This window comes from Porites lutea, chromosome 9 (assembly GCF_958299795.1).
Source record: "Porites lutea chromosome 9, jaPorLute2.1, whole genome shotgun sequence".
Lineage (NCBI taxonomy): Eukaryota > Metazoa > Cnidaria > Anthozoa > Scleractinia > Poritidae > Porites > Porites lutea.
This window is the reverse complement of record NC_133209.1, coordinates 7,953,194-7,965,512: the sequence shown is the minus strand read 5'-3', so window position 1 is coordinate 7,965,512 and position 12,319 is coordinate 7,953,194. Positions and strand designations below refer to the sequence as shown.

Sequence of the window (12,319 nt, the reverse complement as noted above, 5' to 3'; positions counted from 1 at the left end):
CTTTGCCTAAGTTCATTATGCAAGTTATTCCATATGTAGGCCCCTCTGTAGGAAAATGTGCGCTGGCCTATAGCCGTTCTGTATAGCGGAATCTGCAAAGAGTTCCGTGTACGAGTGTTACGAGTATGTATATTTGAGCGCTTGGTAAACTTGCTCGTTAAGTATTGAGGCGCAAGATCGTTCTGACATTTAAAGGTCAAAACGGAGTCTCTATAGAATAATTGTTCTTTAACAGGAAGCCAGTTTAGCTCTCGAAGCAAAGGTGTTACGTGGTCAAACTTCCTAGAGTTTGTTACGATCTTGCTGGCAAAATTCTGAATAGATTGTAATCTGTTTATATTCTGGAGTGTAGTATTAGACCACACAGATGAGCAGTAAAGCATCTTGCTAAAGACTAATGATGTTATTAACAACTCTAGTGTTTCCTTGTCGAAGCTCCTTTTGACTCTATTTATTTGGCAAAGCTTTGCGAAACAAGATGACACTACACATGAAATATGGTGATCGTAGGTCAGATGGGGGTCAAGAAAGACTCCCAAGTCCTTGGCAGAGTCTGTTGGCTTCAGTGTTTTACCTAAGAATACCACTCTAGGGTCTTCTGGTAACCTGCTTAACATCTGTCTGGTACCGAGGAAAAGGAGTTTAGTTTTATCAGGATTGATAAGTAGATGGTTCTCACAGCACCATTGAGCTACACTGTGAAAGTCTTGTTCGAGCTTTTCAATGGCAGCATCAAGCTTAACGAGAGGAGATGACATGAATAGCTTTGAGTCATCAACATACGATTCTAGGTTGCAAAACGTCGGTGACGTGGGTAAATCGTTGAGGTAAATGCAGAACAACAATGGTGATAGGATTGCGCCTTGAGGAACTCCGTGAGTTATAGGTAGAGTGTCAGAGTAGGCGGAGCCAATTCTCACGTATTGCCTGCGACCAGTTAAATAGCTCTTGAACCATTTGACAGTAGAGGGTGAGGCTCCTAAGATGGAGAGTTTGTGGAGCAACCTTGCATGGTCTATACTGTCGAAGGCTTTGGATAGATCTAATAGTACTAGTGCTGTTATCTGCTTTTTATCCATTGCTTCGAGTATCTTATCCGTGAGCAGGATGTTTAAGGTCTCTGTAGAATGAGCTTTTTTATTGCCGCTTTGGTGTGAGGTAAGGCGGTTGTTTTTCGTGAGATCACAGGCGGCCCAAACTCACGTTGCGAGGGAAGGGTGTAATGTAATTTACATAACATAGGTGACGCGCCGGTGTCGCGTTACAGGCGACCGTTGAAAATGTAAGAGACTTTGTATGAGAAATATATTACTGAGATCTGCGCACGCTAAATAACGCAAAACCTTACTTTTTCTTAAATGAATTGAATAAAAAAGACTTACCTGCAATGTATTCCACTGCATTTTGGTGCCTGTTTGTTGTTTTACTGTTTTTTTGGCTTTATTGCGTAACCACTGTTACTCCTTTCATAGAACGAAGTGAAGGCTGGTCACTTCGATCTGTCGGGGTCCTGGACCAGTCGCAACAAGAATGCCGTTTTTTCGCCGAAATTCAAATCCGCTGCAAATTTTTCAGCTCCGGCCTAAGAGGGAAACTTCTTCTTCCTGTCCGGGAGATCGGCTCGAAAAAAGATCCAGAATTTCCCCATTAAATCGAGCCATTTGTGCCGGACTTCGAGGCACATCTGGCTTTCGTCCAGTACCTGTGACCACTGTTACGCCTACTAACTAATTTGCATTATGACAATTAGTACTTACACGACGGGTGACAGGGCGGAAATGACACGTCAACTACGCTCTTGCACTGTGAAAAGGCGAGTGCTTGCACCCGTCGTGTAAGTGCTAATTGTCATAATGCAAATTAGTTAGTAGGCGAAACAGTGGTCACAGGTACTGGACGAAAGCCAAATGTGCCTCGAAGTCCGGCACAAATGGCTCGATTTAATGGGGAAATTATGGATCTTTTTTCGAGCCGATCTCGCAGACAGGAAGAAGAAGTTTCCCTCTTAGGCCGGAGCTGAAAAATTTGCAGCGGATTTGAATTTCGGCGAAAAAACGGCATTCTTGTTGCGACTGGTCCAGGACCCCGACAGATCGAAGTGACCAGCCTTCACTTCGTTCTATGAAAGGAGTAACAGTGGTTACGCAATAAAGCCAAAAAAACAGTAAAACAACAAAAAGACACCAAAATGCAGTGGAATACATTGCAGGTAAGTCTTTTTTATTCAATTCATTTAAGAAAAAGTAAGGTTTTGCGTTATTTAGCGTGCGCAGATCTCAGTAATATATTTCTCATACAAAGTCTCTTATATTTTCAACGGTCGCCTGTAACGCGACACTGGCGCGTCACCTATGTTATGTACCATGTTATGTTATGTACCTTCCCTCGCAACGTGAATTTGGGCCGCCTGTGGTGAGATAGGCGCTGAACTGATTCAAAACAATCCTTTCGAGGACCTTTGAAGCTACGGCTAGCAGAGATAACGGTCTGTTGTTGGCAGCTTTTTCATGGTCACCGTCTTTAAGAATCGGAATCACCTCAGCCTCTTTCCAGTTGTCAGGAAATGTGCTAGTAAGGATAGAACAATTGATGATGTCAGTAAGAGGGCCCAGTATGACAGGGAGACAGTCTTTTAGAGAGGGCTGATCTTATCCGGTCAATGACAGGGAGACAGTGACAAAAACATCTCTACTCGACAGATATTCTTTGATTACTTTCCTCTGATAGCCACGCATATTCATAATATCCCGTGGCCTCGAGAGCATCCTTTATTATATAATATCGCTTTTACAATCGCCCCTGTGATGGAATTTCAACCGCAATTCACGTTTCAGTGCGCTTTAAATTACTTGTGAGTGACCACTTTATCGCCTTCTCTGATTGGTCTAAGCGCAGCGACTCGTTTTTGGCTCGCTAAAACTGGCGCAAATCAAGTATGAAAATCCTTCGTGCGCCATATTTAATCAGACGAACGACTTTTTTGAAAGACTAGGGGGACTTTGAAGCTCCCTCGTCCCGGTCACAGAAAGCGAAGAAAAAGCCCCGCCTGAATAGGGCCGGAGAAAAACCTTTTGGAGCAAGGGTGAGAACCAACAACAAACTGAATTCACGTATGTCGTCGCCCCTGGAATTCGACACCGGGTCATAATGATGGGAGACAAATGCTCATACCAAGGCCCCATCTCGCTAATACCGAACTATCTCTCTGAACTCTAAGTGTATGCCTTTGTTTTTCTATGACCAGATAAGAAATGATTGCAACTTGAAAGAGTTTGGTCCGACTTTTTTCTAATGCAATTCTTGTGTTGTCAATAATTTAAATAAACTGATTATGTTCATGCTGTTTTCCTTTCCTTAAGAGAGTCGCTATTGATAACAAGTCTATAAGTATGAAAAATGAACTATAAGGGATAAAAATGTGGGTTCAATTTCAGTTTAGTTATGGACCAAATTAAAAAGTAAAACTCGCGTTGACATAGACTGTGGGGCACTCAGTTTAGCTTGTGAATGTTTAATTGATGTTATTTATCTAGGAAGTCGCGGAAACAAGCAACTTGCTGGGAGCAAATGCTCAGCCTTGCACTGTTGACACTGATTTTGAAAGTGGGGATGATTGCAAAATACCCTTGATCGTATTTCCGCCACCAAATCACGACAAGGTAAATAATTTTTTTCAAGTTAAGGACAAAACGGTAGTAGCTTCCCTCCTCCTCAAAGAATCCGTAAAATGTTCAACGCGCTTACAAAATTAGTTTTGAATTAATTATTTTGATTTAGCAGTGCAGCATACAAAATTATTATTTTTCAGTGCTAAGAAACCCGAACTGAGGAGTGTTGGTAGCTACTCGTGATGAAATCTGGAAGATGCATGTTAAGGGTAGTGTTTCGCTTATAAATGTCGTCACTAAATTAATTTTCCCTACATCATCTTATCACCAGCCGAAGGTCAAGAGCAAATCGGAACTTTCAGCACTTGAATACACCATACCGGATCGGTCCACATGAAGTGGCTATTCATTTTATCATTTATTTTAATAATTTAGTTGTGAAGAATAATCAGGGAGAAGGAAGAGAGAGCTAATAGAAAGGCGGGAGGAGAGGTGGGGGTTATTATTTTGCTCCCTCTATACTTGGGGGGGGGGGTGGGGGTTATAAGAGAGGGGAGCTCAATAGGGGATTTACGGTATCTGCAAATTTATGACGGGAATTATTTAGGATACAGCGCGAGTTGAAGACACACCAAATAACTCCGAAGCAAGTGGGGGACCTTCGATTACTTCAGATGGCAAGAAAGAGCAAGGAGAACAAGGTGATTTTGACGACGACGATCAATGCAAAATCCCAATGACAGTTTTTTGGTCGTCGATCCAGGAAGAGAATGCTGCACCAAAGACAGATGAGAAAGAGTGTGATAGCGACTGTGAGACATTTCATCCAACTGACGCGATGTCCTTTGCGTGGCAGATAGCACGAGGAATGGTGGGCTTATTTAGATTTTTATTTAGATCTCTTGGAAACCATGACTGCATGGTTAAAGTGTAGCCGCCCGTAGAAGTTCTGATTTTAAAAATAGTGTAAAGTTTTAATTTAAAGATGAATTTACGGGAATGAACAGATTTCGGCACCACATAAAATTAGATTTCATTATCCGTTTGTTTGTGCGATGTTTACATGGATATAAAAATGGGTATTTCCATCTTCTTGTTCTTTTGTTTTCTTTTTTCCTTTTTAGAGACAATTCTTCAAAACCTTTACTATTATACTTAACTACTAGCAAACTTATATGTTAATTTCTTATCTCATTCACTTAACTGGCTTTACACTTTTCAGAGCTACCTCTCTGAGAAGGGCCTAGTTCACAGGGATCTTGCTGCAAGAAACATTCTTGTTGGGCACGGTAAAAAACTCAAGATTGGAGACTTTGGTTTGATGCGAGAAATGTATCATGAGCTGTATGAAGTTAAGAACCAAAGGAAACTGCCCATCAAGTGGATGGCACCAGAGGCGATTTATGAACAGATCTTCACCTCCAAAAGCGACGTGTATGTGCTATTTTTGACACCGATTTTACGTGTACAAGAAACGTTAAAATTCCGTTAATTTGGGTGTGTGTCGCTGCTTGAGGCTTTTTATGTGTGTATGGTATAAACATAATTTAGGCGTCTTAAGAGTACTTTCCCCCGTAATGGTTACTCTCCAAAATGTTTCAAAACATTTCTCTTATTATAAAATTTCTCAAGATCAACCCGTTATGTTTTCTTTCGATTTCGTACCCTCTACACAAAATTTAAACAAAATAAAATTATTGTCTTTAAATGTAGGCCATGATTTGTCCTAAATCATACACAGCAGCAATACTCCCTAGTCTTAAGAAGCGTTTTTCATGCTCCAAGTTTTATGCGCAAAAGGCAAGATTTTAAGCTTATTTATGTTCTTTTGTTTTATCTTCTTTATTTTTATTATTGTTATTACTATTATCATTTTAGGTGGTCATATGGAGTCGTTATGTGGGAAATTGCAACCTTAGGTAATATTCCAACTTCCACTTACGTTTTCGCCTGCGTAGCTTTTTCTTTAGAAAGGGATTTGACTTGTACTTCCTTTTTTTTATGGATCGGAGGGGGTTGGGGACCGAGCGGTGCGTTTTTGCCCCATTCTCCTTTCGCTCTAGAACCGCTCGGTGCCGTCAGGCTACTTAGGCTCCGTCTAGCTTAACATGTGTATAGTCAAACAAGAAAATGGTCAGTACAGTTTTTTTGTAAATGGAACTTTATTCCTCAACTGTCCTATAACCCAGGCCAGGATGGTTGAGTTTATAATCGTCCAACAATAAAAAAGTGTATTGGACCAAGAAATGGAGAGTCCTTTGAAGAAATTCTACCTGAAAGGGGCTGGTAAGGGAAACTGAACAGGTTCCTTCATTATTCATAAACTTTCAGTATAAATTTACGGACTTTTCATGATGAAAGTTCTATAACTTTTGCAAGCCTAAGGCAAGTATCGTAATCGTCCATTAAAGCCGCAGATAGTTTCTATCAGTATCTAATAATCAGTTTAGTCCTTAGATTTCCTGTTATTAATAATAATAAAAAAATTACTCGAGACTCAGAATTAGTGTTAAAAGTATAATCATAATCGAGAGACCCTTTTCAATTTTATTGCAGGAGGTTCACCCTATCCACTGCTTAACAACGCTGAGGTCATGAGTCTCCTCAGAACGGGGCACCGATTGGAAAAACCTGACCTGTGCTCGGACAACTTGTAAGCCATTAGAATTCCTAGGTATAATATTATTAGCTAGTAACAAAGAATAATATATAGATTTAGCCAGGGCTAAAAGCGACGCTCTCGATAATATTTATAGTTTGTTGAAACAAAATATAAAATAATGTAATGCTAAGCGTCGAAGGCAACGCCGGAGAACGGTGAGAAAACAACAATAGGTCTAATTAGCAAAAAAGCAACTTTGCACGTGCAGCACAATTTTTTTGTATATTTCTTTGCCGTTGTTTTGCACGACTACATCGTGAAACGTCCAGAAACTTCTTAGTTACACGCTTTTTCGTTCCCTTTTTTTTTCACTGCCGCTCATTTTCACCTTACATTGGTGGCCGCTAGCATTTCTCATTTTGTCACCGCCGTTACAAAATTTTCATGTTGTTCTTCCAACAGAAAAACGTCTCCTTTGTGTTTTATCTCTCGCTCTACATCTCTGTCGCCCTTTTTCTCGTTGAGCTTCGCTGGCCTGCCGCCTACTTTCACTTTTTCTTTGTGTTTCTCTTGCTCTATATTTCAAATTTGTGGACATGACAATTAATCTAAGCTTAATACTTTAGAAAACACGCATACAGAGACAATTTCCGCTTTCCATTTTTCTCTTCATTGACTCTTTAGTTTTTTCTGCTTTACAAGACGGGGGTGGCTATGCGATTTCCCGTCAAAATTACCCGGCTCGAGTTGTATTTGGGTTGCCATACCTGTTGATTGAGTTATTTTACATTGGTATGCCTGTAGTGCGGACGGACGGTCGGGCGGTCGGTCGGTGACCGGTCAGGTGAATACCAAATTTTCTCGGATGGGTAGTTTACCACATTTTCTTACCCATGGTGCTGCGCTGCGCGCGCTTCGCGCGCGAGAGCTCCGCTATTATTCATTCAAAATGACGGGATAATTTTCAACATAATTTATCTCATCAGAAACGGTCCTTGTAACCCTCTCTCAGTTCATTCCTGCGTGTCCAAAATTAAATAAATTCACAGTCTGGACAAAAAAATGGCTAGAAACGGGCATCAGGTTTGCTAAATAGAACGGATTGTCACCCAATTTTGTAAAAACAGGCTTTAAATAAAAACCTAAAAAAATAAATAGACACTATGGGTTTAGTATCCATCCCATTCTTGTTCATCTGAGGGTTAAAAAATGTGTTTTCGTTATCTGTTAGTTACGCCTTTATGATGGAGTGCTGGAAACAGAACCCGGATGAACGTCCAAGCTTTCAGGAGCTGGTTGAAAGGCTGGAAAGAACCATGACTGAGCAAGTAGAATACCTTGATCTGAAACAGTTGGACGAGACTAAAGCCTACTATCAAGTGCAAGAGTCCAAAACCGGTGAAATAGGTGGCGACAGCGGGCTCGGCATGCACAGAGCTGTTTAGGTTAGACCTACCAACTTAAGGCTGCGCCCTGGCGAAAAAACTTTCTAGTTCATAACGTTACGTCAGTTGGTTTGGTTAAAAACATAGTCTAAGAGTCGTCCCTTACAAAAGTAGATTGCTCACGGTTAAAGCAGTTCTAGATTTTGTAGGTTTAGGACTTATGGTCGATTTAAGCGTGCAAATCTACAGCAGCTTTTTGCTTTGAACGAAATACCCCAAAGAGTATAAGAGAATTAAAAAGATTTAGAAATGCATCATAGAAAGTAACCCCTGATTGTTTGAATTTAAATGACCATAGTTTGTACAAGAGAAGAGTTTGCTTGAAATCCAAATGTGAACATAATAAACTCCAAAACAGATTTTGCGTTTTTAAAATATCCAACAATGGATCGATCGTGAACCCATTTGGTCCACACTTGGGTGAAATGTGAAGACCAGTTCTATATCCATCTTTATCCGGTCTTGCGGAATCCATTTGGTTTGAGGTAATAAGTCTAATTTTGGATTTATTAGTATAAGTTCAATATAAAATAGAATCTTTAGAGTTATGTATTATTACTTGTAATGGGAAGCTATGAAACGCCTGTCCTTTACTTGTAATTATTGCACTATTATTTATTTAGCTTCAACTGAAATTTTATCTCGTGAATCGCCTGGCAAAGTTAACCTTAAATGTGTGGAACGACATAGCTTAAACTAAGAAATAAAAGCAGTCTTAACCAACTGAATATGTCTCGGAAGTCTTTTAAGTTGTGTATAAAAGTTCTGAATCAAATTCTTTAAAGCCGGAGAAATGTTCTTCTACACAAGAAAATATTCTTAGCCACCAAAAAACATACTATAGACTATTAATTTTGATATAGATCAAGTATGTTGTCAGATGTGGTAAGAACAAAAAAAGTGGCACACGAGGCACGCCCGTGTGTGTTAATGATTTTCTTAACTGCTGAAGAGACACACGGCAACATGCACTGAACCTCCTGATGGAACTTATTTGTTTTATACAAAAGCATGAAAGAAAAGCAACAGACTTACCTCTGTTGCACTTGACTGTTCGAGAATTTGTGCCAATAAAGGCATTTTTTCCCTCTTTCCCTCTTCCTCTTTATCGTCTTTTCAAACATAAAGCTTACCCTGAACTGTTTCAAAGACTTCCTCTTACCCTTACTTAAGTAGTAGAAAAGTCGCTTTTTATTTTTTTCGAAACTGAGAGTCCGTCGAAGCGTTTACATGGACAGCTGTTTTGCAGATTTCTTTAAGTTAGGGTATTTTCAAGTGGTCAAGACACTTTTCGTCTCTATTACTCCTTTCTCTGACCTGTAAACAACCCCTTTACTAGCAATAATAATTTCGCAAACTGTTTCAAAACAACGCGCCATGTTGAATAATAACATTTGATCGTAACGTCATCCGTGTGTCTGTGACTTTGATGGATCGATAGGCTACGACAAATACGTCCAATAACAGTGCAACTAAAACGAGCCTCTCCAACGCACGCTCATATAAGCTTCTCAGGTTCTGTAATCAAAAATTAAATCCGATTCAGAAAAGCCCCCCCCCCCCCCCGTCTCCCCACAGGTATTTAAGCCTCCTCGCCGCCCTCAAGTTGTATTGAGGTAAATTCGAGGTAGTTTTAACAAAGCCATGAAGACGTTTCTTTTCAGAAAGGCTTATTGTTGAGTAAAACTAAGACAAACCTTTTTATGAACGTATGTTAGAAATTGGTCCCAAGATTTTGAGATTTTATTTAAGTTATATTTTGTTTTCTTAAGGCAATTTTCAATTTTTTATTAATGTGAAGCGCTTATGGGCTCTTAATGAATAAGCGCTATATAAACAAATTGTTATTATTATTAATTATTATTATTATTATTATTATTATTATTATTATTATTATAAAGAGGCACAAATACCTTTGAATTAAGGTGTTGCGAGCTATTTGATTAATTGCGGAAACCACTGGGAGGAATTTTGTGACTAAGAAAATTTATTCATGTCGTTTTTTCCGCTGATTTAAATGTTCACCATAAAAAAAAAAAAAAAAAATCAAATAGCTCATAAACATAATTAAAGACCAAAAGACAGGTAATTTGGGTCCGATAATCTCAGAAGAAAAAGATAAATAAAAAAAATGGGAAGAAAAGCTATTGATAATAACCAGATGCGGTTCTGCAGCGGCACTGCAAAGTTTTATCCGAAAAAATGAAGCCCTACTCTAAATAACCGATACACGTTGTGAGATCATCTCTTTCTCTATCTTTTTTCACTATTATGCTCAAGAAAATATACAGCGCGTAAACTTATTGAGCTACACATATATTCCACGCGCGGAAAGATCTTGCCGTCACCCGCTGTAGTCACGTGCTGAAACCACGTGGTTACTGAAGTTCAGTTGTTTTAAATTTCGGCGCCCGTTCAAATACTGCGAATACTGCGAAGTTGAGGCGCTTTATTATTCTATAAAAGTTGGTACATGTCGTCATGGGATTTGCTTTGAGAAGACGAATATTCATGAATATAGGTTCAGCTGGCAGAGCATGTGGAGAAATATGTAGTTTCCTCCAGTGTCTTCGCTTCCCTCTAAATGTGAGAATGATATTGATTATTGCTTATTTTAGAATAATATGTTATTGGAAATTTTGAGCATACACCCTTTGAGAAAGAGGGTGAATATATGAACATCCAAAATGTACAGTCTTATGTCTGATATTCTGAAAGCTTCTGAAGTTGTCTGCCAATTCACTGCCCATTTGCCGGCTGCCAATTTGACCGGCTGAAGTTGTCTGTCAATTCGATTTAAGCGAGAAATAGTAACTTTATGGTTAGGAATCAGTAAGAGAACTGTTGTATTCGTCGTTAACAAGTTTTTAAAACCCATTCAGCTGCTTTCACCAATTTTGTATGGTGAGCGCGGTTAAGTCCAACTTCTCACTAAAGAAGATTTTCGAGGACTCTATGCATTTTCCATCGCTACTTTCCGATTTCAAAGTTTATTACTTAAACTGCGGTGATTTAAACTCAATGAAACCGCGTACCCATCAGCATCAAGTGAGCACGAGTGACCAAGAATGACACGAATGACCAGGAGTAACAACGACTCAGAATGCATCAAAATACTTTCCTAACGTCATAATCACGTGATTATTAAGCCCCTTTATCTATTAACCACAATGTCACCTCGAATAAACCATTTCCAGGTACTAAAATACTGTAAATCCGCTGTTAAGCCCCCCCCCCCCCCCCGCCCCTCCATGGTCTTATTTATTTCAAACACATTTGAGGGGGTGGGGAGGGGGGGGGGGGCTTTAAGTAGACGTGGCGGGTATTTGAAAGAGGGGATCTCCACAAAGAACTAAAATCCAAAGTGGAAGTACAAGAAGTACCAAAAACGAAAAGCACAAGTAATAGACCCCTTCCGTGTAAATTAAAGTTCCTCAAGGAAGGCTTTGAAAAATATCAGTTCTGAATATGTCAGAATGTTACGGTATTTTCTTTGAAAATGCGAAATTAAATCTTTGTTGATTACCCTGTTCCTGTTGAAACTAATCTATTAAAAGTTACTGAAAATGTAATTAGTGAAATAAAATTTGTCTCTTAACTTTAATTTCGCCACTCATTATAGGGTTTAGAAACAAAACAAAAAACTTACTGTTTTATGAGTGTTGGTTCAATTTCCCACGCTATTCAAGTTGAGGGTTCAAGTTGGCCACATATTTGTGAGCACGTGCAGGTAACGTCACGTTGTCTTTTAATACTATCGTTCTTTGTCCAGTGTTTCTTTAGCGCCTGCGTTGTTGGTGTATGAGAGCGTTTTAAAAGAGGAGAGCTAGCAAAAAAATGGTGACTTTTTTTCGCATGTGCTTGCGGAGCCAGTTTACTTACTTGTTGCTGCAGAACATCAAAATAGCGCTAACTCGTCGAAAACGCTTCAAAACGGCCTGAGACGCGGGCAAACAACAAAGAATACAACAAAGCAATAAGGTAAGTCGATTTTATTTGAAACTAACAGTTTTTCTCTCTTTTAAGAAAAACCGTTTACATCCCATACAAGCCTTTGTAAATAACCATTTGTAATACAACACCGCTCGCAAGCAAGAGTCACGTCCGCGTTCATGAAATGAGCTTGGGCTGCCTGTGGTTTAGGGTATCGTGTGGAGCCAAATGTTCTTTAACTTGTCACTGCTCCTTGGTTAGGAAACGATAGTATATGCACCTAAATTAGTACACGAGTCTGGACTTTTCGCATAAAATTTTCAGATGCAAATGCACATGGATATCCCAGAAAACCGCGTAAAGCCTGTAAAAAAAATGAACGACAAATCTGGTGATTTTAAAAACACATGTTTCGATCGATCTGAACCAGTGTTATGGTTAAGATTTGATAATACAATAACTGATGACACGTGATGAGATTATATGAACTCTTATTATCGTTCATTTTAGTGCGGATTTTTGTTTGGATGTAAAGGCCGAGAGGGTGAATGTCTGAGCACCGTTCATTATTCTTATCATGGTGGATTGGGAAGCGGCCCCGCCCCAATTGGGTAATGTTAAAATCGTTCCAGTATTTTAAATCGTTTGCATAGGGAAACTTCCTTTTCCCTTTTTTTCATCTCAACAACAAATTTCAATTTTTTTTTTTTTATGTTGTTGTTGTTTTTTCG

General features: G+C 39.3%; 1 protein-coding gene across 1 annotated transcript; it reads left to right on the top strand.

The window, feature by feature from the left end:
* The first annotated feature begins 4,195 nt into the window (after positions 1–4,195).
* LOC140948830 (proto-oncogene tyrosine-protein kinase receptor Ret-like) lies at positions 4,196–7,655 on the top strand. Its single transcript, XM_073398104.1, has 5 exons — positions 4,196–4,479; positions 4,831–5,042; positions 5,487–5,527; positions 6,165–6,261; positions 7,442–7,655. Exons 1-5 carry the CDS (start codon positions 4,345–4,347, stop codon positions 7,653–7,655), a joined length of 699 nt encoding a protein of 232 aa, XP_073254205.1. The 5' UTR covers positions 4,196–4,344.
* Positions 7,656–12,319: the final 4,664 nt, after the last annotated feature.

What these genes read in the sequence shown, in the direction of transcription:
- LOC140948830 (XM_073398104.1), top strand. Translation starts at nt 4,345, where the DNA reads ATGACAGTTTTTTGGTCGTCGATCCAGGAAGAGAATGCTGCACCAAAG. An exon ending in GGCAGATAGCACGAGGAATG is followed by an intron (nt 4,480 to 4,830) that starts GTGGGCTTATTT and finishes TACACTTTTCAG; the next exon opens with AGCTACCTCTCTGAGAAGGG. An exon ending in TTCACCTCCAAAAGCGACGT is followed by an intron (nt 5,043 to 5,486) that starts GTATGTGCTATT and finishes TTATCATTTTAG; the next exon opens with GTGGTCATATGGAGTCGTTA.